The sequence below is a fragment of the Carcharodon carcharias genome, chromosome X, assembly GCF_017639515.1.
Source record: "Carcharodon carcharias isolate sCarCar2 chromosome X, sCarCar2.pri, whole genome shotgun sequence".
In the NCBI taxonomy this organism is placed as follows: Eukaryota; Metazoa; Chordata; class Chondrichthyes; order Lamniformes; family Lamnidae; genus Carcharodon; species Carcharodon carcharias.
Genome location: NC_054507.1, coordinates 8,937,476 through 8,965,034, shown reverse-complemented (window position 1 = coordinate 8,965,034; position 27,559 = coordinate 8,937,476). Strand labels below are relative to the sequence as shown.

Sequence of the window (27,559 nt, the reverse complement as noted above, 5' to 3'; positions counted from 1 at the left end):
AACAGCACGGGGTTAGATACAGAGTAAATCTCCCTCTAAATTGTCCCCATAAACCACTGCCAGGACAGGTACAGCACGGGGTGATATACAGAGAAGAGCTCCTTCTACACCGTCCCCATCAAACACTCCCAGGACAGATACAGCATGGGGTTAGATACAGAGTAAAGCTCCCTCTACATTGTCACCTCAAACACTCCAGGACAGATACAGCACAGGGTTAGATACAGAGAAAAGCTCCCTTTACACTGTCCCTATCAAACACTCCCAGAGCAGGTACAGCACGGGGTTCGGTACAGAGAAAAGCTCCCTCTACACTGTCCCCATCAAACACTCCCAGGATAGGTACAGCACGGCGTTAGATACAGAGTAACGCTCCTTCTACACTGACCCCATCAAACACTCCCAGGGCAGGTACAGCACGGGGTTAAATACAGAGTGAATCTCCCTCTACACTGTCCCCATAAAACACTCCCAGGACAGGAACAGCACGGGGATAGATACAGAGTAAAGCCCCCTCTACATTGTCTCCATAAACCACTCCCAGGCCAGGTACAGCACGGGGTGATATACAGAGAACAGCTCCTTCTACACCGTCCCCATCAAACACTCCCGGGACAGATACAGCACGGGCTTATATACAGAGTAAAGCTCCCTCTACACTGTCCCTATCAAACACTCCGAGGGCAGGTACAGCACGGGGTTAGATACAGAGTAAAGCTCCCTCTACACTGTCCCGTCAAACACTCCCAGGACAGGTACAGCACGGGGTTAGATACAGAGTAAAGCTCCCTCTACGTTGACCCATCAAACACTCCCAGGACAGGTATAGAGCAGTGTCAGATACAGAGTAAAGCTCCCTGTACATTGTCCCCATCAAACACTCACAGGGCAGGTACAGCACGGTGTTAGATACAGAGTAAAGCTCCCTGTACACTGTTCGCATCGAACATTCCCACGACAGGTACAGCACGGGGTGATATATAGGGTAAAACTCCTTCTACATCGTCCCCATCAAACACTCCCAGGACAGATACAGCACGGGGTTAGATACAGAGTAAAGATCCCTCTACACTGTCCCCATGAAACACTCCCAGGACAGGTACAGCACGGGGTTAGATACAGAGTAAAGCTCCCTCTACACCGTCCCCATCAGACACTCCCAGGATAGGTACAGTACGGGGTTAGATACAGAGTAAATCTCCCTCTACATTGTCCACATCAAACACTCACAGGGCAGGTACAGCATGGGGTTAGATACAGAGTGAAGCTCCCTCTACACTGTCCCCATAAGACACTCCCAGGACAGGAACAGCACGGGGTTAGTTACAGAGTAAAGCTCCCTGTGCATTGTCCCCATAAACCACTCCCAGGACAGGTACAGCATGGGGTGATATGCAGAGTAAAGCTCCCTCTACCCTGTCTCCATCAAACACTCCCAAGACAGGTACAGCACGGGGTTAGATACAGAGTAAAGCACCCTTTACACCCTGCCCATCAAACACTCACAGGGCAGGTACAGCACGCGGTTAGATACACTGTAAAACTCCCTCTACACTGTCCCATCAAACACTCCCAGGACAGGTACAGCGGAGGGTTAGATACAGAGTAAGGCTCCGTCTACATTGTGCGCATTAAACCCTCCCAGGACAGGTACAGCACGGGGTTAGATACAGAAGAAAGCTCCCTTTACACTGTCCCCATCATACACTCCCAGGGCAAGTACAGCACGGGGTTAGATACAGAGTAAAGCTCCCTCTACACCGTCCCCATCAAACACTCCCAGGACAGGTACAGCATGGTGTTAGATACACAGTAAAGGTCCGTCTACACCGTCCCCATCAAACACTCCCAGGACAGGTACAGCACAGGGTTATATACAGAGTAAAGCTCCCTCTCCATCGTCGCCATCAGACACTCCCAGGATAGGTACAGTACGGGGTTAGATACAGAGTAAATCTCCCTCTACACTGTCCACATCAAACACTCACAGGGCAGGTACAGCACGGGGTTAGATACAGAGTAAAGCTCCCTCTACACTGTCCCCATCAAACGTTCACAGGACACGTACAGCATGGGGTTAGATACAGAGTGAAGCTCCCTCTACACTGTCCCCATAAAACACTCCCAGGACAGGAACAGCACGGGGTTAGTTACAGAGTAAAGCTCCCTGTGCATTGTCCCCATAAACCACTCCCAGGACAGGTACAGCATGGGGTGATATACAGAGTAAAGCTCCCTCTACCCTGTCCCCATCAAACACTCCCAGGACAGGTACAGCACGGGGTTAGATACAGAGTAAAGCACCCTTTACACCCTGCCCATCAAACACTCACAGGGCAGGTACAGCACGCGGTTAGATACACAGTAAAGCTCCCTCTACACTGTCCCATCAAACACTCCCAGGACAGGTACAGCAGAGGGTTAGATACAGAGTAAGGCTCCGTCTACATTGTGCGCATTAAACCCTCCCAGGACAGGTACAGCACGGGGTTAGATACAGAAGAAAGCTCCCTTTACACAGTCCCCATCATACACTCCCAGGGCAGGTACAGCACGGGGTTAGATACAGAGTAAAGCTCCCTCTACACTGTCCCCATCAGTCACTCCCAGGATAGGTACAGCACGGGGTTAGATACAGAGTAAAGCTCCCTCTCCATGGTCGCCATCAGACACTCCCAGGATAGGTACAGTACGGGGTTAGATACAGAGTAAATCTCCCTCTACACTGTCCACATCAAACACTCACAGGGCAGGTACAGCACAGGGTTAGATACAGAGTAATGCTCCCTCTACACCGTCCCCATCAGACACTCCCAGGCAGGTACAGTACAGGGTTAGGTACAGAGTAAATCTCCCTCTACACTGTCCCTATCAAACACTCCCTTGCTAGGTACAGCACGGGGTTAGATACAGAGTAAAGCTCCCTCTACACTGTCCCCATCAAACGTTCACAGGACATGTACAGCACGGGGTTAGATACAGAGTGAAGCTCCCTCTACACTGTCCCCATAAAACACTCCCAGGACAGGAACAGCACGGGGTTAGATACAGAGTAAAGCTCCCTGTGCATTGTCCCCATAAACCACTCCCAGGACAGGTACAGCATGGGGTGATATACAGAGTAAAGCTCCTTCTACACTGTCCCCATCAAACACTCCCAGGACAGGTACAGCACGGGGTTAGATACAGCGTAAAGCTCCCTCTACCCTGTCCCCATCAAACACTCCCAAGACAGGTACAGCACGGGGTTAGATACAGAATAAAGCTCCCTCTACACCGTGCCCATCAAACACTCACAGGGCAGGTACAGCACGCGGTTAGATACACAGTAAAGCTCCCTCTACACTGTCCCATCAAACACTCCCAGGACAGGTACAGCAGAGGGTTAGATACAGAGTAAGGCTCCGTCTACATTGTGCGCATTAAACCCTCCCAGGACAGGTACAGCACGGGGTTAGATACAGAAGAAAGCTCCCTTTACACTGTCCCCATCATACACTCCCAGGGTAGGTACAGCACGGGGTTAGATACAGAGTAAAGCTCCCTCTACACCGTCCCCATCAGACACTCCCAGGATAGGTACACTACGGGGTTAGATACAGAGTAAATCTCCCTCTACACTGTCCACATCAAACACTCACAGGGCAGGTACAGCACGGGGTTAGATACAGAGTAAAGCTCCCTCTACACTGTCCACATCAAACGTTCACAGGACATGTACAGCATGGGGTTAGATACAGAGTGAAGCTCCCTCTACATTGTCCCCATAAAACACTCCCAGGACAGGAACAGCGCGGGGTTAGTTACAGAGTAAAGCTCCCTGTGCATTGTCCCCATAAACCACGCCCAGGACAGGTACAGCATGGGGTGATATACAGAGTAAAGCTCCCTCTACCCTGTCCCCATCAAACACTCCCAAGACAGGTACAGCACGGGGTTAGATACAGAGTAAAGCATCCTTTACACCCTGCCCATCAAACACTCACAGGGCAGGTACAGCACGCGGTTAGATACACAGTAAAACTCCCTCTACACTGTCCCATCAAACACTCCCAGGACAGGTACAGCAGAGGGTTAGATACAGAGTAAGGCTCCGTCTACATTGTGCGCATTAAACCCTCCCAGGACAGGTACAGCACGGGGTTAGATACAGAAGAAAGCTCCCTTTACACTGTCCCCATCATACACTCCCAGGGCAGGTACAGCACGGGGTTAGATACAGAGTAAAGCTCCCTCTACACTGTCCCCATCAGTCACTCCCAGGATAGGTACAGCATGGTGTTAGATACACAGTAAAGGTCCGTCTACACCGTCCCCATCAAACACTCCCAGGACAGGTACAGCACGGGGTTAGATACAGAGTAAAGCTCCCTCTCCACCGTCCCCATCAGACACTCCCAGGACAGGTACAGTACGGTGTTAGATACAGACTAAATCTCCCTCTACACTGCCCCCATCAAACACTCACAGGGCAGGTACAGCACGGGGTTAGATACAGAGTAAAGATCCCTCTACAATGTCCCCATCAAACACTCCCAGGATAAGTACAGCACAGGGTTAGATACAGAGTAAACCTCCCTCTACACTGTCCCCATCAAACACTCCCAGGACAGGTACAGTACGGGGTTAGGTACAGAGTAAATCTCCCTCTACACTGTCCACATCAAACACTCACAGGGCAGGTACAGCACGGGGTTAGATACAGAGTAAAGATCCCTCTACACTGTCCCTATCAAACACTCCCTTGGTAGGTACAGCACAGGGTTAGATACAGAGTAAAGCTCCCTCTACACTGTCCCCATAAAACACTCCCAGGACAGGAACAGCACGGGGTTAGTTACAGAGTAAAGCTCCCTGTGCATTGTCCCCATAAACCACTCCCAGGACAGGTACAGCATGGGGTGATATACAGAGTAAAGCTCCTTCTACACTGTCCCCATCAAACACTCCCAGGACAAGTACAGCACGGGGTTAGATACAGAGTAAAGCTCCCTCTACCCTGTCCCCATCAAACACTCCCAGGACAGGTACAGCACGGGGTTAGATACAGAGTAAAGCTCCCTCTACACCGTGCCCATCAAGCACTCACAGGGCAGGTACAGCACGCGGTCCGATACACAGTAAAGCTCCCTCTACACTGTCCCATCAAACACTCCCAGGACAGGTACAGCAGAGGGTTAGATACAGAGTAAGGCTCCGTCTACATTGTGCGCATTAAACCCTCCCAGGACAGGTACAGCACGGGGTTAGATACAGAAGAAAGCTCCCTTTACACTGTCCCCATCAAACACTCCCAGGGCAGGTACAGCACGGGGTTAGATACAGAGTAAAGCTCCCTCTACACTGTCCCCATCAGACACTCCCAGGATAGGTACACTACGGGGTTAGATACAGAGTAAATCTCCCTCTACACTGTCCACATCAAACACTCACAGGGCAGGTACAGCACGGGGTTAGATACAGAGTGAAGCTCCCTCTACACTGTCCCCATAAAACACTCCCAGGACAGGAACAGCACGGGGTTAGTTACAGAGTAAAGCTCCCTGTGCATTGTCCCCATAAACCACGCCCAGGACAGGTACAGCACGGGGTGATATACAGAGTAAAGCTCCCTCTACACTGTCCCCATAAAACACTCCCAGGACAGGTACAGCACGGGGTGATATACAGAGTAAAGCTCCCTCTACACTGTCCCCATCAAACACTCCCAGGACAGGTACAGCACGGGGTTAGATACAGAGTAAAGGTCCCTCTACACCGTTCCTATCAAACACTCCCAGGACAGGTACAGCATAGGGTTAGATACAGAGTGAAGGTCCCTCTACACAGTCCCCATAAACCCTCCCAGGACAGGTATTGCACGGGGTTAGATACAGAGTAAAGCTCCCTCTACACTGTCCCCATCAGTCACTCCCAGGATAGGTACAGCATGGTGTTAGATACACAGTAAAGGTCCGTCTACACCGTCCCAATCAAACACTCCCAGGACAGGTACAGCACAGGGTTATATACAGAGTAAAGCTCCCTCTCCATCGTCGCCATCAGACACTCCCAGGATAGGTACAGTACGGGGTTAGATACAGAGTAAATCTCCCTCTACACTGTCCACATCAAACACTCACAGGGCAGGTACAGCACAGGGTTAGACACAGAGTAAAGATCCCTCTACACCGTCCCCATCAGACACTCCCAGGACAGGTACAGTACGGGGTTAGGTACAGAGTAAATCTCCCTCTACACTGTCCCTATCAAACACTCCCTTGGTAGCTACAGCACGGGGTTAGATAGAGTAAAGCTCCCTCTACACTGTCCCCATCAAACGTTCACAGGACATGTACAGCATGGGGTTAGATACAGAGTGAAGCTCCCTCTACACTGTCCCCATAAAACACTCCCAGGACAGGAACAGCACGGGGTTAGTTACAGAGTAAAGCTCCCTGTGCATTGTCCCCATAAACCACTCCCAGGACAGGTACAGCATGGGGTGATATACAGAGTAAATCTCCTTCTACACTGTCCCCATCAAACACTCCCAGGACAGGTACAGCACGGGGTTAGATACAGAGTAAAGCTCCCTCTACACCGTGCCCATCAAACACTCACAGGGCAGGTACAGCACACGGTTAGATACACAGTAAAGCTCCCTCTACACTGTCCCATCAAACACTCCCAGGACAGGTACAGCAGAGGGTTAGATACAGAGTAAGGCTCCGTCTACATTGTGCGCATTAAACCCTCCCAGGACAGGTACAGCACGGGGTTAGATACAGAAGAAAGCTCCCTTTACACTGTCCCCATCATACACTCCCAGGGTAGCTACAGCACGGGGTTAGATACAGAAGAAAGCTCCCTTTACACTGTCCCCATCAGACACTCCCAGGACAGGTACAGTACGGGGTTAGATACAGAGTAAATCTCCCTCTACACTGTCCACATCAAACACTCACAGGGCAGGTACAGCACGGGGTTAGATACAGAGTAAAGCTCCCTCTACACTGTCCCCATCAAACGTTCACAGGACATGTACAGCATGGGGTTAGATACAGAGTGAAGCTCCCTCTACATTGTCCCCATAAAACACTCCCAGGACAGGAACAGCACGGGGTTAGTTACAGAGTAAAGCTCCCTGTGCATTGTCCCCATAAACCACGCCCAGGACAGGTACAGCATGGGGTGATATACAGAGTAAAGCTCCCTCTACCCTGTCCCCATCAAACACTCCCAAGACAGGTACAGCACGGGGTTAGATACAGAGTAAAGCACCCTTTACACCCTGCCCATCAAACACTCACAGGGCAGGTACAGCACGCGGTTAGATACACAGTAAAACTCCCTCTACAATGTCCCATCAAACACTCCCAGGACAGGTACAGCAGAGGGTTAGATACAGAGTAAGGCTCCGTCTACATTGTGCGCATTAAACCCTCCCAGGACAGGTACAGCACGGGGTTAGATACAGAAGAAAGCTCCCTTTACACTGTCCCCATCATACACTCCCAGGGCAGGTACAGCACGGGGTTAGATACAGAGTAAAGCTCCCTCTACACTGTCCCCATCAGTCACTCCCAGGATAGGTACAGCATGGTGTTAGATACACAGTAAAGGTCCGTCTACACCGTCCCCATCAAACACTCCCAGGACAGGTACAGCACAGGGTTATATACAGAGTAAAGCTCCCTCTCCACCGTCCCCATCAGACACTCCCAGGACAGGTACAGTACGGTGTTAGATACAGACTAAATCTCCCTCTACACTGCCCCCATCAAACACTCACAGGGCAGGTACAGCACGGGGTTAGATACAGAGTAAAGATCCCTCTACAATGTCCCCATCAAACACTCCCAGGATAAGTACAGCACAGGGTTAGATACAGAGTAAACCTCCCTCTACACTGTCCCCATCAAACACTCCCAGGACAGGTACAGTACGGGGTTAGGTACAGAGTAAATCTCCCTCTACACTGTCCACATCAAACACTCACAGGGCAGGTACAGCACGGGGTTAGATACAGAGTAAAGATCCCTCTACACTGTCCCTATCAAACACTCCCTTGGTAGGTACAGCACGGGGTTAGATACAGAGTAAAGCTCCCTCTACACTGTCCCCATAAAACACTCCCAGGACAGGAACAGCACGGGGTTAGTTACAGAGTAAAGCTCCCTGTGCATTGTCCCCATAAACCACTCCCAGGACAGGTACAGCATGGGGTGATATACAGAGTAAAGCTCCTTCTACACTGTCCCCATCAAACACTCCCAGGACAAGTACAGCACGGGGTTAGATACAGAGTAAAGCTCCCTCTACCCTGTCCCCATCAAACACTCCCAAGACAGGTACAGCACGGGGTTAGATACAGAGTAAAGCTCCCTCTACACCGTGCCCATCAAGCACTCACAGGGCAGGTACAGCACGCGGTCCGATACACAATAAAGCTCCCTCTACACTGTCCCATCAAACACTCCCAGGACAGGTACAGCAGAGGGTTAGATACAGAGTAAGACTCCGTCTACATTGTGCGCATTAAGCCCTCCCAGGACAGGTACAGCACGGGGTTAGATACAGAAGAAAGCTCCCTTTACACTGTCCACATCATACACTCCCAGGGTAGGTACAGCACGGGGTTAGATACAGAGTAAAGCTCCCTCTACACTGTCCCTATCAGACACTCCCAGGATAGGTACACTACGGGGTTAGATACAGAGTGAAGCTCCCTCTACACTGTCCCCATAAAACACTCCCAGGACAGGAACAGCACGGGGTTAGTTACAGAGTAAAGCTCCCTGTGCATTGTCCCCATAAACCACTCCCAGGACAGGTACAGCATGGGGTGATATACAGAGTAAAGCTCCTTCTACACTGTCCCCATAAAACACTCCCAGGACAGGAACAGCACGGGGTTAGTTACAGAGTAAAGCTCCCTCTACACTGTCCCCATCAAACACTCCCAGGACAGGTACAGCACGGGGTTAGATACAGCGTAAAGCTCCCTCTACCCTGTCCCCATCAAACACTCCCAAGACAGGTACAGCACGGGGTTAGATACAGAATAAAGCTCCCTCTACACCGTGCCCATCAAACACTCACAGGGCAGGTACAGCACGCGGTTAGATACACAGTAAAGCTCCCTCTACACTGTCCCATCAAACACTCCCAGGACAGGTACAGCAGAGGGTTAGATACAGAGTAAGGCTCCGTCTACATTGTGCGCATTAAACCCTCCCAGGACAGGTATAGCACGGGGTTAGATACAGAAGAAAGCTCCCTTTACACTGTCCCCATCATACACTCCCAGGGCAGGTACAGCACGGGGTTAGATACAGAGTAAAGCTCCCTCTACACTGTCCCCATCAGACACTCCCAGGATAGGTACACTACGGGGTTAGATACAGAGTAAATCTCCCTCTACACTGTCCACATCAAACACTCACAGGGCAGGTACAGCACGGGGTTAGATACAGAGTAAAGCTCCCTCTACACTGTCCACATCAAACGTTCACAGGACATGTACAGCATGGGGTTAGATACAGAGTGAAGCTCCCTCTACATTGTCCCCATAAAACACTCCCAGGACAGGAACAGCGCGGGGTTAGTTACAGAGTAAAGCTCCCTGTGCATTGTCCCCATAAACCACGCCCAGGACAGGTACAGCATGGGGTGATATACAGAGTAAAGCTCCCTCTACCCTGTCCCCATCAAACACTCCCAAGACAGGTACAGCACGGGGTTAGATACAGAGTAAAGCACCCTTTACACCCTGCCCATCAAACACTCACAGGGCAGGTACAGCACGCGGTTAGATACACAGTAAAACTCCCTCTACACTGTCCCATCAAACACTCCCAGGACAGGTACAGCAGAGGGTTAGATACAGAGTAAGGCTCCGTCTACATTGTGCGCATTAAACCCTCCCAGGACAGGTACAGCACGGGGTTCGATACAGAAGAAAGCTCCCTTTACACTGTCCCCATCATACACTCCCAGGGCAGGTACAGCACGGGGTTAGATACAGAGTAAAGCTCCCTCTACACTGTCCCCATCAGTCACTCCCAGGAGAGGTACAGCATGGTGTTAGATACACAGTAAAGGTCCGTCTACACCGTCCCCATCAAACACTCCCAGGACAGGTACAGCACGGGGTTAGATACAGAGTAAAGCTCCCTCTCCACCGTCCCCATCAGACACTCCCAGGACAGGTACAGTACGGTGTTAGATACAGACTAAATCTCCCTCTACACTGTCCACATCAAACACTCACAGGGCAGGTACAGCACGGGGTTAGATACAGAGTAAAGATCCCTCTACACTGTCCCTATCAAACACTCCCTTGGTAGGTACAGCACGGGGTTAGATACAGAGTAAAGCTCCCTCTACACTGTCCCCATAAAACACTCCCAGGACAGGAACAGCACGGGGTTAGTTACAGAGTAAAGCTCCCTGTGCATTGTCCCCATAAACCACTCCCAGGACAGGTACAGCATGGGGTGATATACAGAGTAAAGCTCCTTCTACACTGTCCCCATCAAACACTCCCAGGACAAGTACAGCACGGGGTTAGATACAGAGTAAAGCTCCCTCTACCCTGTCCCCATCAAACACTCCCAAGACAGGTACAGCACGGGGTTAGATACAGAGTAAAGCTCCCTCTACACCGTGCCCATCAAGCACTCACAGGGCAGGTACAGCACGCGGTCCGATACACAGTAAAGCTCCCTCTACACTGTCCCATCAAACACTCCCAGGACAGGTACAGCAGAGGGTTAGATACAGAGTAAGGCTCCGTCTACATTGTGCGCATTAAACCCTCCCAGGACAGGTACAGCACGGGGTTAGATACAGAAGAAAGCTCCCTTTACACTGTCCCCATCATACACTCCCAGGGTAGCTACAGCACGGGGTTAGATACAGAGTAAAGCTCCCTCTACACTGTCCCCATCAGACACTCCCAGGATAGGTACACTACGGGGTTAGATACAGAGTAAATCTCCCTCTACACTGTCCACATCAAACACTCACAGGGCAGGTACAGCACGGGGTTAGATACAGAGTGAAGCTCCCTCTACACTGTCCCCATAAAACACTCCCAGGACAGGAACAGCACGGGGTTAGTTACAGAGTAAAGCTCCCTGTGCATTGTCCCCATAAACCACGCCCAGGACAGGTACAGCACGGGGTGATATACAGAGTAAAGCTCCCTCTACACTGTCCCCATCAAACACTCCCAGGACAGGTACAGCACGGGGTGATATACAGAGTAAAGCTCCCTCTACACTGTCCCCATCAAACACTCCCAGGACAGGTACAGCATAGGGTTAGATACAGAGTGAAGGTCCCTCTACACAATCCCCATAAACCCTCCCAGGACAGGTACAGCATGGTGTTAGATACACAGTAAAGGTCCGTCTACACCGTCCCAATCAAACACTCACAGGACAGGTACAGCACAGGGTTATATACAGAGTAAAGCTCCCTCTCCATCGTCGCCATCAGACACTCCCAGGATAGGTACAGTACGGGGTTAGATACAGAGTAAATCTCCCTCTACACTGTCCACATCAAACACTCACAGGGCAGGTACAGCACAGGGTTAGACACAGAGTAAAGATCCCTCTACACCGTCCCCATCAGACACTCCCAGGACAGGTACAGTACGGGGTTAGGTACAGAGTAAATCTCCCTCTACACTGTCCCTATCAAACACTCCCTTGGTAGCTACAGCACGGGGTTAGATAGAGTAAAGCTCCCTCTACACTGTCCCCATCAAACGTTCACAGGACATGTACAGCACGGGGTTAGATACAGAGTGAAGCTCCCTCTACACTGTCCCCATAAAACACTCCCAGGACAGGAACAGCACGGGGTTAGTTACAGAGTAAAGCTCCCTGTGCATTGTCCCCATAAACCACTCCCAGGACAGGTACAGCATGGGGTGATATACAGAGTAAATCTCCTTCTACACTGTCCCCATCAAACACTCCCAGGACAGGTACAGCACGGGGTTAGATACAGAGTAAAGCTCCCTCTACACCGTGCCCATCAAGCACTCACAGGGCAGGTACAGCACGCGGTTAGATACACAGTAAAGCTCCCTCTACACTGTCCCATCAAACACTCCCAGGACAGGTACAGCAGAGGGTTAGATACAGAGTAAGGCTCCGTCTACATTGTGCGCATTAAACCCTCCCAGGACAGGTACAGCACGGGGTTAGATACAGAAGAAAGCTCCCTTTACACTGTCCCCATCATACACTCCCAGGGTAGCTACAGCACGGGGTTAGATACAGAGTAAAGCTCCCTCTACACTGTCCCCATCAGACACTCCCAGGACAGGTACAGTACGGGGTTAGATACAGAGTAAATCTCCCTCTACACTGTCCACATCAAACACTCACAGGGCAGGTACAGCACGGGGTTAGATACAGAGTAAAGCTCCCTCTACACTGTCCCCATCAAACGTTCACAGGACATGTACAGCATGGGGTTAGATACAGAGTGAAGCTCCCTCTACATTGTCCCCATAAAACACTCCCAGGACAGGAACAGCACGGGGTTAGTTACAGAGTAAAGCTCCCTGTGCATTGTCCCCATAAACCACGCCCAGGACAGGTACAGCATGGGGTGATATACAGAGTAAAGCTCCCTCTACCCTGTCCCCATCAAACACTCCCAAGACAGGTACAGCACGGGGTTAGATACAGAGTAAAGCACCCTTTACACCCTGCCCATCAAACACTCACAGGGCAGGTACAGCACGCGGTTAGATACACAGTAAAACTCCCTCTACACTGTCCCATCAAACACTCCCAGGACAGGTACAGCAGAGGGTTAGATACAGAGTAAGGCTCCGTCTACATTGTGCGCATTAAACCCTCCCAGGACAGGTACAGCACGGGGTTAGATACAGAAGAAAGCTCCCTTTACACTGTCCCCATCATACACTCCCAGGGCAGGTACAGCACGGGGTTAGATACAGAGTAAAGCTCCCTCTACACTGTCCCCATCAGTCACTCCCAGGATAGGTACAGCATGGTGTTAGATACACAGTAAAGGTCCGTCTACACCGTCCCCATCAAACACTCCCAGGACAGGTACAGCACAGGGTTATATACAGAGTAAAGCTCCCTCTCCACCGTCCCCATCAGACACTCCCAGGACAGGTACAGTACGGTGTTAGATACAGACTAAATCTCCCTCTACACTGCCCCCATCAAACACTCACAGGGCAGGTACAGCACGGGGTTAGATACAGAGTAAAGATCCCTCTACAATGTCCCCATCAAACACTCCCAGGATAAGTACAGCACAGGGTTAGATACAGAGTAAACCTCCCTCTACACTGTCCCCATCAAACACTCCCAGGACAGGTACAGTACGGGGTTAGGTACAGAGTAAATCTCCCTCTACACTGTCCACATCAAACACTCACAGGGCAGGTACAGCACGGGGTTAGATACAGAGTAAAGATCCCTCTACACTGTCCCTATCAAACACTCCCTTGGTAGGTACAGCACGGGGTTAGATACAGAGTAAAGCTCCCTCTACACTGTCCCCATAAAACACTCCCAGGACAGGAACAGCACGGGGTTAGTTACAGAGTAAAGCTCCCTGTGCATTGTCCCCATAAACCACTCCCAGGACAGGTACAGCATGGGGTGATATACAGAGTAAAGCTCCTTCTACACTGTCCCCATCAAACACTCCCAGGACAAGTACAGCACGGGGTTAGATACAGAGTAAAGCTCCCTCTACCCTGTCCCCATCAAACACTCCCAAGACAGGTACAGCACGGGGTTAGATACAGAGTAAAGCTCCCTCTACACCATGCCCATCAAGCACTCACAGGGCAGGTACAGCACGCGGTCCGATACACAATAAAGCTCCCTCTACACTGTCCCATCAAACACTCCCAGGGCAGGTACAGCACGGGGTTAGATACAGAGTAAAGCTCCCTCTACACTGTCCCTATCAGACACTCCCAGGATAGGTACACTACGGGGTTAGATACAGAGTGAAGCTCCCTCTACACTGTCCCCATAAAACACTCCCAGGACAGGAACAGCACGGGGTTAGTTACAGAGTAAAGCTCCCTGTGCATTGTCCCCATAAACCACGCCCAGGGCAGGTACAGCACGGGGTTAGATACAGAGTAAAGGTCCCTCTACACCGTTCCTATCAAACACTCCCAGGACAGGTACAGCATAGGGTTAGATACAGAGTGAAGGTCCCTCTACACAGTCCCCATAAACCCTCCCAGGACAGGTATTGCACGGGATTAGATACAGAGTAAAGCTCCCTCTAAACTCTCCCCATCAAACACTCCTAGGACAGGTACTGCAAGGAATTAGATACAGAGTAAAGCTCCCTCTAAAGTCTCCGCATCAAACACTCCCAAGACAGGTACAACTCGACTTGATATACAGAGTAAAGCTCCTTCTACAAGGTCCCCATCAAACACTCACAGGGCAGGTACAGCATGGGATTAGATACAGAGTAAAGATCCCTCTACTCTGTCACCATCAAACAGTCACAGGGCAGGTACAGCATGTGGTTAGATACAGAGTAAAGCTCCCTCTACACTGTCCCCATAAAACACTCCCAGGACAGGAACAGCACGGGGTTAGAAACAGAGTAAAGCTCCCTCTGCATTGTCCCCATAAACCACTCCAAGGACAGGTACAGCACGGGGTGATATACAGAGTAAAGTCCCTCCTACACCGTCCCCATCAAATACTCCCAGGACAGGTACAGCACGGGGTTAGATACAGACTAACGCTCCCTCCACACTGTCCCCATCAAACACTCAGAGGGCAGGTACAGCACGGGGTTAGATACAGAGTAAAGCTCCATCTACAACCTCCCCATCAAAAACTCCCAGGACAGGTACAGCATGGTGTTAGATACAGAGTAAAGCTCCCTCTACACTGTGCCCATCAAACACTCACAGGGCAGGTACAGCACGGGGTGATATACAGCGTAAACCACCTTCTACACCGTCCCCGTCAAACACTCCCCTGACAGATACAGCATGGTGTTAGATACAGAGTAAAGCTTCCTCTACACTGTCCCCACCAAACGTTCACAGGAAATGTACAGCACGGGGTTAGATACAGTGTGAAGCTCCCTCTACTCTGTCCCCATAAAACACTCCCAGGACACGATCAGCACGGGGTTAGAAACAGATTAAAGCTCCCTCTACATTGTCCCCATAAACCAGTCCCAGGACAGGTACAGCACGGGGTGATATACAGAGTAAAGTCCCTTCTACACCGTCCCCATCAAACACTCCCAGGACAGGTACAGCACGGGGTTAGATACAGACTAACGCTCCCTCCACACTGTCCCCATCAAACACTCAGAGGGCAGGTACAGCACGGGGTTAGATACAGAGTGAAGCTCCCTCTACATTGTCCCCATAAACCAGTCCCAGGACAGGTAAAGCACGGGGTGATATACAGAGTAAAGTCCCTTCTACACCGTCCCCATCAAACACTCCCAGGACAGGTACAGCACGGGGTTAGATACAGACTAAAGCTCCCTCCATACTGTCGGCTCAAACACTCCAGGACAGGTACAGCACGGGATTAGATACAGAGTAGAGCTACCTCTAAAATGTCCCCATCAAACAATCACAGGGCAGGTACAGCATGGGGATAAACACAGGGTAAAGCTCCCTGAACACTGTCCCCATCAAACACTCCCAGGACAGGTACAGCACGGGGTTAAATACAGAGTGAAGCTCCCTCTACACTGTCCCCATAAAACTCTCACAGGACGGGAACAGCACGGGGTTAGATACAGAGTAAATCTCCCTCTAAATTGTCCCCATAAACCACTGCCAGGACAGGTACAGCACGGGGTGATATACAGAGAAGAGCTCCTTCTACACCGTCCCCATCAAACACTCCCAGGACAGGTACAGTACGGGGTTAGGTACAGAGTAAATCTCCCTCTACACTGTCCACATCAAACACTCACAGGGCAGGTACAGCACGGGGTTACAGAGTAAAGATCCCTCTACACTGTCCCTATCAAACACTCCCTTGGTAGGTACAGCACGGGGTTAGATACAGAGTAAAGCTCCCTCTACACTGTCCCCATCAGACACTCCCAGGATAGGTACGCTACGGGGTTAGATACAGAGTAAATCTCCCTCTACACTGTCCACATCAAACACTCACAGGGCAGGTACAGCACGGGGTTAGATACAGAGTGAAGCTCCCTCTACACTGTCCCCATAAAACACTCCCAGGACAGGAACAGCACGGGGTTAGTTACAGAGTAAAGCTCCCTGTGCATTGTCCCCATAAACCACGCCCAGGACAGGTACAGCACGGGGTTAGATACAGAGTAAAGGTCCCTCTACACCGTTCCTATCAAACACTCCCAGGACAGGTACAGCACAGGGTTAGATACAGAGTGAAGGTCCCTCTACACAGTCCCCATAAACCCTCCCAGGACAGGTATTGCACGGGATTAGATACAGAGTAAAGCTCCCTCTAAACTCTCCCCATCAAACACTCCTAGGACAGGTACTGCAAGGAATTAGATACAGAGTAAAGCTCCCTCTAAACTCTACGCATCAAACACTCCCAAGACAGGTACAACTCGACTTGATATACAGAGTAAAGCTCCTTCTACAAGGTCCCCATCAAACACTCACAGGGCAGGTACAGCATGGGGTTAGATACAGAGTAAAGAACCCTCTACACTGTCCCCATCAAACAGTCACAGGGCAGGTACAGCATGTGGTTAGATACAGAGTAAAGCTCCCTCTACACTGTCCCCATAAAACACTCCCAGGACAGGAACAGCACGGGGTTAGAAACAGAGTAAAGCTCCCTCTGCATTGTCCCCATAAACCACTCCAAGGACAGGTACAGCACGGGGTGATATACAGAGTAAAGTCCCTCCTACACCGTCCCCATCAAATACTCCCAGGACAGGTACAGCACGGGGTTAGATACAGACTAACGCTCCCTCCACACTGTCCCCATCAAACACTCAGAGGGCAGGTACAGCACGGGGTTAGATACAGAGTGAAGCTCCCTCTACATTGTCCCCATAAACCAGTCCCAGGACAGGTAAAGCACGGGGTGATATACAGAGTAAAGTCCCTTCTACACCGTCCCCATCTAACACTCCCAGGACAGGTACAGCACGGGGTTAGATACAGACTAAAGCTCCCTCCATACTGTCGGCTCAAACACTCCAGGACAGGTACAGCACGGGATTAGATACAGAGTAGAGCTACCTCTAAAATGTCCCCATCAAACAATCACAGGGCAGGTACAGCATGGGGATAAACACAGGGTAAAGCTCCCTGAACACTGTCCCCATCAAACACTCCCAGGACAGGTACAGCACGGGGTTAAATACAGAGTGAAGCTCCCTCTACACTGTCCCCATAAAACTCTCACAGGACGGGAACAGCACGGGGTTAGATACAGAGTAAATCTCCCTCTAAATTGTCCCCATAAACCACTGCCAGGACAGGTACAGCACGGGGTGATATACAGAGAAGAGCTCCTTCTACACCGTCCCCATCAAACACTCCCAGGACAGGTACAGTACGGGGTTAGGTACAGAGTAAATCTCCCTCTACACTGTCCACATCAAACACTCACAGGGCAGGTACAGCACGGGGTTACAGAGTAAAGATCCCTCTACACTGTCCCTATCAAACACTCCCAGGACAGGTACAGCACGGGGTTAGATACAGAGTAAAGCTCCCTCTACACTGTCCCCATCAGACACTCCCAGGATAGGTACGCTACGGGGTTAGATACAGAGTAAATCTCCCTCTACACTGTCCACATCAAACACTCACAGGGCAGGTACAGCATGGGGTTAGATACAGAGTGAAGCTCCCTCTACACTGTCCCCATAAAACACTCCCAGGACAGGAACAGCACGGGGTTAGTTACAGAGTAAAGCTCCCTGTGCATTGTCCCCATAAACCACGCCCAGGACAGGTACAGCATGGGGTGATATACAGAGTAAAGCTCCCTCTACACTGTCCCCATAAAACACTCCCAGGACAGGTACAGCACGGGGTTAGATACAGAGTAAAGGTCCCTCTACACCGTTCCTATCAAACACTCCCAGGACAGGTACAGCACAGGGTTAGATACAGAGTGAAGGTCCCTCTACACAGTCCCCATAAACCCTCCCAGGACAGGTATTGCACGGGATTAGATACAGAGTAAAGCTCCCTCTAAACTCTCCCCATCAAACACTCCTAGGACAGGTACTGCAAGGAATTAGATACAGAGTAAAGCTCCCTCTAAACTCTCCGCATCAAACACTCCCAAGACAGGTACAACTCGACTTGATATACAGAGTAAAGCTCCTTCTACAAGGTCCCCATCAAACACTCACAGGGCAGGTACAGCATGGGATTAGATACAGAGTAAAGAACCCTCTACACTGTCCCCATCAAACAGTCACAGGGCAGGTACAGCATGTGGTTAGATACAGAGTAAAGCTCCCTCTACACTGTCCCCATCAAACACTCCCAGGACAGGTACAGCACGGGGTTAGATACAGAGTAAAGAACCCTCTACACTGTCCCCATCAAACAGTCACAGGGCAGGTACAGCATGTGGTTAGATACAGAGTAAAGCTCCCTCTACACTGTCCCCATAAAACACTCCCAGGACAGGAACAGCACGGGGTTAGAAACAGAGTAAAGCTCCCTCTGCATTGTCCCCATAAACCACTCCAAGGACAGGTACAGCACGGGGTGATATACAGAGTAAAGTCCCTCCTACACCGTCCCCATCAAATACTCCCAGGACAGGTACAGCACGGGGTTAGATACAGACTAACGCTCCCTCCACACTGTCCCCATCAAACACTCAGAGGGCAGGTACAGCACGGGGTTAGATACAGAGTAAAGCTCCCTCTACACCATCCCCATCAAACACCCCCAGGACAGATACAGCACGGGGTTAGATACAGAGTAAAGCTCCATCTACAACCTCCCTATCAAAAACTCCCAGGACAGGTACAGCATGGTGTTAGATACAGAGTAAAGCTCCCTCTACACTGTGCCCATCAAACACTCACAGGACAGATACAGCACGGGGTTAGATACAGAGTAAAGGTCCCCCTACACTGTCCCCATCAAACAGTCACAGGGCAGGTACAGCACGGGGTTAGACACAGTAAAGCTTCCTCTACACTGTCGGCTCAAACACTCCAGGACAGATACAGCATGGGGTTAGATACAGAGTAAAGCTCCCTCTACACCATCCCCATCAAACACCCCCAGGACAGATACAGCACGGGGTTAGATACAGAGTAAAGCTCCATCTACACCCTCCCCATCAGACAGTCCCAGGACAGGTACAGCACGGGGTTAGATACAGAGTAAAGCTCCATCTACACACTCCCCATCAGACACTCCCAGGACAGGTACAGCACGGGGTTAGATACAGAGTAAAGCTTCCTCTACACTGTCCTCATCAAACACTCACAGGGCAGGTACAGCACGGGGTGATATACAGCGTAAACCACCTTCTACACCGTCCCCGTCAAACACTCCCCTGACAGATACAGCATGGTGTTAGATACAGAGTAAAGCTTCCTCTACACTGTCCCCACCAAACGTTCACAGGAAATGTACAGCACGGGGTTAGATACAGAGTGAAGTTCCCTCTACTCTGTCCCCATAAAACACTCCCAGGACACGATCAGCACGGGGTTAGAAACAGATTAAAGCTCCCTCTACATTGTCCCCATAAACCAGTCCCAGGGCAGGTACAGCACGGGGTGATATACAGAGTAAAGTCCCTTCTACACCGTCCCCATCAAACACTCCCAGGACAGGTACAGCACGGGGTTAGATACAGACTAAAGCTCCCTCCATACTGTCGGCTCAAACACTCCAGGACAGGTACAGCACGGGATTAGATACAGAGTAGAGCTACCTCTAAAATGTCCCCATCAAACAATCACAGGGCAGGTACAGCATGGGGATAAACACAGGGTAAAGCTCCCTGAACACTGTCCCCATCAAACACTCCCAGGACAGGTACAGCACGGGGTTAAATACAGAGTGAAGCTCCCTCTACACTGTCCCCATAAAACTCTCACAGGACGGGAACAGCACGGGGTTAGATACAGAGTAAATCTCCCTCTAAATTGTCCCCATAAACCACTGCCAGGACAGGTACAGCACGGGGTGATATACAGAGAAGAGCTCCTTCTACACCGTCCCCATCAAACACTCCCAGGACAGATACAGCATGCGGTAAGATACAGAGTAAAGCTCCCTCTACATTGTCACCTCAAACACTCCAGGACAGATACAGCACAGGGTTAGATACAGAGGAAAGCTCCCTTTACACTGTCCCTATCAAACACTCCCAGAGCAGGTACAGCACGGGGTTCGGTACAGAGAAAAGCTCCCTCTACACTGTCCCCATCAAACACTCCCAGGATAGGTACAGCACGGCGTTAGATACAGAGTAAAGCTCCCTCTACACCCTCCCCATCAGACACTCCCAGGACAGGTACAGCACGGCGTTAGATACAGAGTAACGCTCCTTCTACACTGACCCCATCAAACACTCCCAGGGCAGGTACAGCACGGGGTTAAATACAGAGTGAAGCTCCCTCTACACTGTCCCCATAAAACACTCCCAGGACAGGAACAGCACGGGGATAGATACAGAGTAAAGCCCCCTCTACATTGTCTCCATAAACCACTCCCAGGCCAGGTACAGCACGGGGTGATATACAGAGAACAGCTCCTTCTACACCGTCCCCATCAAACACTCCCGGGACAGATACAGCACGGGCTTATATACAGAGTAAAGCTCCCTCTACACTGTCCCTATCAAACACTCCGAGGGCAGGTACAGCACGGGGTTAGATACAGAGTAAAGCTCCCTCTACACTGTCCCGTCAAACACTCCCAGGACAGGTACAGCACGGGGTTAGATACAGAGTAAAGCTCCCTCTACGTTGTCCCCATCAAACACTCCCAGGACAGGTATAGAGCAGTGTCAGATACAGAGTAAAGCTCCCTGTACATTGTCCCCATCAAACACTCACAGGGCAGGTACAGCACGGTGTTAGATACAGAGTAAAGCTCCCTGTACACTGTTCGCATCGAACATTCCCACGACAGGTACAGCACGGGGTGATATATAGGGTAAAACTCCTTCTACACCGTCCCCATCAAACACTCCCAGGACAGATACAGCACGGGGTTAGATACAGAGTAAAGATCCCTCTACACTGTCCCCATGAAACACTCCCAGGACAGGTACAGCACGGGGTTAGATACAGAGTAAAGCTTCCTCTACACCGTCCCCATCAGACACTCCCAGGATAGGTACAGTACGGGGTTAGATACAGAGTAAATCTCCCTCTACACTGTCCACATCAAACACTCACAGGGCAGGTACAGCACGGGGTTAGATACAGAGTAAAGCTCCCTCTACACTGTCCCCATCAAACGTTCACAGGACATGTACAGCATGGGGTTAGATACAGAGTGAAGCTCCCTCTACACTGTCCCCATAAAACACTCCCAGGACAGGAACAGCACGGGGTTAGTTACAGAGTAAAGCTCCCTGTGCATTGTTCCCATAAACCACTCCCAGGACAGGTACAGCATGGGGTGATATGCAGAGTAAAGCTCCCTCTACCCTGTCTCCATCAAACACTCCCAAGACAGGTACAGCACGGGGTTAGATACAGAGTAAAGCTCCCTTTACACCCTGCCCATCAAACACTCACAGGGCAGGTACAGCACGCGGTTAGATACACAGTAAAACTCCCTCTACACTGTCCCATCAAACACTCCCAGGACAGGTACAGCAGAGGGTTAGATACAGAGTAAGGCTCCGTCTACATTGTGCGCATTAAACCCTCCCAGGACAGGTACAGCACGGGGTTAGATACAGAAGAAAGCTCCCTTTACACAGTCCCCATCATACACTCCCAGGGCAGGTACAGCACGGGGTTAGATACAGAGTAAAGCTCCCTCTACACTGTCCCCATCAGTCACTCCCAGGATAGGTACAGCACAGGGTTATATACAGAGTAAAGCTCCCTCTCCACCGTCCCCATCAGACACTCCCAGGACAGGTACAGTACGGTGTTAGATACAGACTAAATCTCCCTCTACACTGTCCCCATCAAACACTCACAGGGCAGGTACAGCACGGGGTTAGATACAGAGTAAAGATCCCTCTGCATTGTCCCCATCAAACACTCCCAGGATAAGTACAGCACAGGGTTAGATACAGAGTAAACCTCCCTCTACACTGTCCCCATCAAACACTCACAGGGCATGTACAGCACGGGGTTAGATACAGAGTAAAGCTCCCTCTACAATGTCCCCATCAAACACTCCCAGGACAAGTACATTACGGGGTTAGATGCAGAGTAAAGCTCCCTCTACACTGTCCCCATCAAACACTCCCAGGACAGGTACAGCACGGGGTTAGATACAGAGTAAACCTCCCTCTACACCGTCCCCATCAGACACTCCCAGGACAGCTACAGCACGGGGTTAGGTACAGAGTAAATCTCCCTCTACACTGTCCACATCAAACACTCACAGGGCAGGTACAGCACGGGGTTAGATACAGAGTAAAGATCCCTCTACACTGTCCCTATCAAACACTCCCTTGCTAGGTACAGCACGGGGTTAGATACAGAGTAAAGCTCCCTCTACACTGTCCCCATCAAACGTTCACAGGACATGTACAGCACGGGGTTAGATACAGAGTGAAGCTCCCTCTACACTGTCCCCATCAAATACTCCAGGACAGGGACAGCACGGGGTTAGTTACAGAGTAAAGCTCCCTGTGCATTGTCCCCATAAACCACTCCCAGGACAGGTACAGCATGGGGTGATATACAGAGTAAAGCTCCTTCTACACTGTCCCCATCAAACACTCCCAGGACAGGTACAGCACGGGGTTAGAGACAGCGTAAAGCTCCCCCTACACTGTCCCCATCAAACACTCCCAAGACAGGTACAGCACGGGGTTAGATACAGAGTAAAGCTCCCTCTACACCGTGCCCATCAAGCACTCACAGGGCAGGTACAACACGCGGTTAGATACACAGTAAAGCTCCCTCTACACTGTCCCATCAAACACACCCAGGACAGGTACAGCAGAGGGTTAGATACAGAGTAAGGCTCCGTCTACATTGTGCGCATTAAACCCTCCCATGACAGGTACAGCACGGGGTTAGATACAGAAGAAAGCTCCCTTTACACTGTCCCCATCATACACTCCCAGGGTAGCTACAGCACGGGGTTAGATACAGAGTAAAGCTCCCTCTACACTGTCCCCATCAGACACTCCCAGGATAGGTACACTACGGGGTTAGATACAGAGTAAATCTCCCTCTACACTGTCCACATCAAACACTCACAGGGCAGGTACAGCACGGGGTTAGATACAGAGTAAAGCTCCCTCTACACTGTCCCCATCAAACGTTCACAGGACATGTACAGCATGGGGTTAGATACAGAGTAAAGCTCCCTCTACACTGTCCCCATAAAACACTCCCAGGACAGGAACAGCACGGGGTTAGTTACAGAGTAAAGCTCCCTGTGCATTGTCCCCATAAATCACGCCCAGGACAGGTACAGCATGGGGTGATACACAGAGTAAAGCTCCCTCTACCCTGTCCCCATCAAACACTCCCAAGACAGGTACAGCACGGGGTTAGATACACAGTAAAACTCCCTCTACACTGTCCCATCAAACACTCCCAGGACAGGTACAGCAGAGGGTTAGATACAGAGTAAGGCTCCGTCTACATTGTGCGCATTAAACCCTCCCAGGACAGGTACAGCACGGGGTTAGATACAGAAGAAAGCTCCCTTTACACTGTCCCCATCATACACTCCCAGGGCAGGTACAGCACGGGGTTAGATACAGAGTAAAGCTCCCTCTACACTGTCCCCATCAGTCACTCCCAGGATAGGTACAGCATGGTGTTAGATACACAGTAAAGGTCCGTCTACACCGTCCCCATCAAACACTCCCAGGACAGGTACAGCACAGGGTTATATACAGAGTAAAGCTCCCTCTCCACCGTCCCCATCAGACACTCCCAGGACAGGTACAGTACGGTGTTAGATACAGACTAAATCTCCCTCTACACTGTCCCCATCAAACACTCACAGGACAGGTACAGCACGGGGTTAGATACAGAGTAAAGATCCCTCTACAATGTCCCCATCAAACACTCCCAGGATAAGTACAGCACAGGGTTAGATACAGAGTAAACCTCCCTCTACACTGTCCCCATCAAACACTCACAGGGCATGTACAGCACGGGGTTATATACAGAGTAAAGCTCCCTCTACAATGTCACCATCAAACACTCCCAGGACAAGTACATTACAGGGTTAGATACAGAGTAAAGCTTCCTCTACACAGTCCCCATCAAACACTCCCAGGACAGGTACAGCACGGGGTTAGATACAGGGTAAAGCTGCTTCGACACCTTTGATGTAGCTTTTAAATGGCAGCAAATTATTCCACGTGGGTCACTGTACAGCTCCTTGACCGATGTCACTTTTTCATTGGACAGTGCTGAATTTCAGCGCTGGTGCTCTGATGTGGCGGAATGGTTTTAGCTGTCACATCCCCCCCTCCACTGTTATGTTTTTGGTTGTGTAGGCCCCTGCTGAGCCACAAAGTGGAGTAGCACCAGTGGGCAGTGTCGGGACTTCAGTTCTGCTATTTGCTAAATTCCTTCAATGAAGTAACTGGCTAACTAATTTATTAATAGCAAATGTTTTTATTTCTATGAGACTCTGCTGTGGCCGTACCCTGTTTCTTGCCCAAACTCTGCCTGTCTCTCCTTCTCAGGGCCTCCTGAAGGATTGTTTCTCGGCCAACGCCGGCTATCTCTTCCAGCCAGACAAGTTCTACAATGTCTGTTATGATACCGGTGACAAGTCCCTGCAGTGTGGTCGGAAGGTGGATTGCCTCAAGCTATGGCTGATGTGGAAAGCTGTTGGTACTCGAGGGCTGGAGGAAAGGATTGACCATGCCTTCACCTGCACCAGGTTGGTGTTAGGGCAATGACCTCACCCATCTAGACCTCCATACTTGACTAAATAAAATTTCTCGTCCTTGTTTTCGAATCCCTCCATGGCCTCACCCCTCCCTGTCTCTGTAATCTCCTTCAGCCTCACAAGCCTCTGAGATGTGTGTTCATCTAATTCTGTCCTCTTGAACAGATCCAATTTCCATTGCTCCACCATTGGAAGCTGTACTTTCAGCTGTTGAGGCCCGGAGCTCTGGAAATTTTCTTTATTCTTTTCACAGAATGTGGCTAGGCCAGCATTTATTGCCCATCCCTCATTGCCCCTTGAGAAGGTGGTGGTGAGCTGCCTTCTTGAATCACTGCAGTCCATGTGGTGTAGGTACACCCACAGTGCTGTTAGGGAGGGAGTTCCAGGATTTTGACCCAGTGACAGTGAAGGATCGGCGATATATTTCCAAGTCAGGATGGTGAGTGGCTTGGAGAGGAACTTCCAGGTGCTGGTGTTCCCATGTGTCTGCTGCCCTTGTCCTTATAGGTTGTGGAGGTCGTGGGTTTGGAAGGTGCTGTCTAAGGAGCCTTGGTGAATTCCTGCGGTGCATCTTTTAGATGGTACACACTGCTGCTACTGTGCATCGGTGGTGGAGGGAGTGAATGGTTGTGGATGTGGTGCCAATCAAACGGGCTGCTTTGTCCTGGACGGTGTCGAGCTTCTCGAGTGTGATAGGAGCTGCAATCATCCAGGCAAGTGGAGAGTATTCCATCACACTCCTGACTTGTGCCTTGTAGAGGTGGACAGGCTTTGGGGAGTCAGGACGTGAGTTATTTGCTGCAGAATTCCCAGCCTCTGACCTGCTCTTGTAGCCACAGTATTTATATGGCTTCTCCAGTTCAGCTTCTGGTCAATGGTAACCCCCAGGATGTTGATAATGCGGTTGAATGTCAGGGGGAGATGGTTAGATTCTCTCTTGTTGAAGACGGTCATTGCCTGGCACTTGTGTGGTGCGAATGTTACTTGCCACTTATCAGCTCAAGCCTGAATGTTGTCCAGGTCTTGCTGCATTTGGACATGGACTGCTTCAGTGTCTGAGGAGTTGTGAATGGTGCTGAACATTGTGCAATCATCAGCGAACATCCCCACTTCTGACCTTATGATGGAAGGAAGGTCATTGATGAAGCAGCTGAAGATGGTTGGGCCTGGGACACTACCCTGAGGAACTCCTGCAGTGATGTCCTGGAGCTGAGATGATTGATCTCCAACAACCACAACCATCTTCCTTTGTGCTAGGTATGACTTCAGCCAGTGGAGAGTTTTCCACCTGATTCCCATTGACTCCAGTTTTGCTAGGGCCCCTTGATGCCACATTTGATTGATGTCAAGGGCAGTTATTCTTGCCTCACCTCAGGAGTTCAGCTGTTTTGTCCATGTTTGGACCAAGGCTGTCATGAGGTCGGGAGCTGAATGACACTGGCAGAACCTAAACTGAGCATCAGTGAGCAGGTTATTGGCAACTAAGTGCTGCTTGATAGCACTGTCAACGACACCCAATCGTCAAAGTGATGTAAGGTATCTCCTGCTTGTGTACAGGACATCCCTGGGCAATTTTCCACATTGCTGGGTAGATGCCAGTGTTGTAACTGTACTGGAGAAGCTTAACTAGGGGTCTGACTAGTTCTAGAGCACAAGTCTTCAGCACTGCTGCCAGGATGTTGTCAGGGCCCATAGCCTTTGCAGTATCCAGTGCCTTCAGCTGTTTCATCACATGGAGTGAATTGGCTCAAGATGTGAAATTATGGTGGTGGGAACCGTAACAGGAGATCTAAAAAGAATAGGTCATGTGGCACTTCTGGCTGAAGATTATTGTGAATGATTCACCCTTATCTTTTGCACTTGTGTTGGGGGCAGCCATTGTTGGGAATGGTCATGCTCATGGAGCCTCTATTGTTTAGTTGTTTCCCACCATTCATGACAGGGCTGCAGTGCTTTGATCTGCTCCGTTGGTTGTGGGATTGTTTTGCACAGTCTGTTGCATGCTGCTTCTCGGTTTAGCATGGGAGTAGTTCTGTGCTGGTGCTTCACCAGGTTGTCATCTCATTTTTCAGGAATGCCTGTTGCTGCTCCTGGCATGCCCTTCATTGATCCAGGGTTGGTCACTTGGCTTGATAGTAATGGTAGGCAAGAGTTCACCCATGTTGCTGTGGGTTTGGAGTCACATAGGCCAGATCGGGTAAGGACGGCAGATTTCTTTACCTAGGGCATGAGTGAACCAATGGTTATCATGGCCGGAATTTTATGGCTGCATTGTGGCAGGAACGGGGCTGTAAAATGCAGTGAGCCCTTCTAAACTCCATTGACTGCGGCAGGACTGTGAAATCCCACTTCTGCCCCATGTTTCAATAGCTTCATTCTCACTATTACTGGGGCTAGCTTTTTAATCGTTATTTATTTCATTAACTTGATTTAAAATCATGGTAGAATGCGAATGCGCATCTCTGGGCCTTTAGTCCAGGCCTCTAAGCCCTATGCTAC

The 27,559-nt window shown here is 50.5% G+C and overlaps 1 protein-coding gene across 1 annotated transcript in view; it reads left to right on the top strand.

The window, feature by feature from the left end:
* Nucleotides 1-27,559, top strand: part of LOC121273199 (acidic amino acid decarboxylase GADL1-like) — a 52,979-nt gene that overhangs the window by 14,820 nt on the left and 10,600 nt on the right. Inside the window, exon 3 of the mRNA XM_041180189.1 lies at nucleotides 24,852-25,051. Coding sequence (XP_041036123.1) covers nucleotides 24,852-25,051 — 200 coding nt within the window. The remainder of the gene's footprint in view (nucleotides 1-24,851; nucleotides 25,052-27,559) is intronic.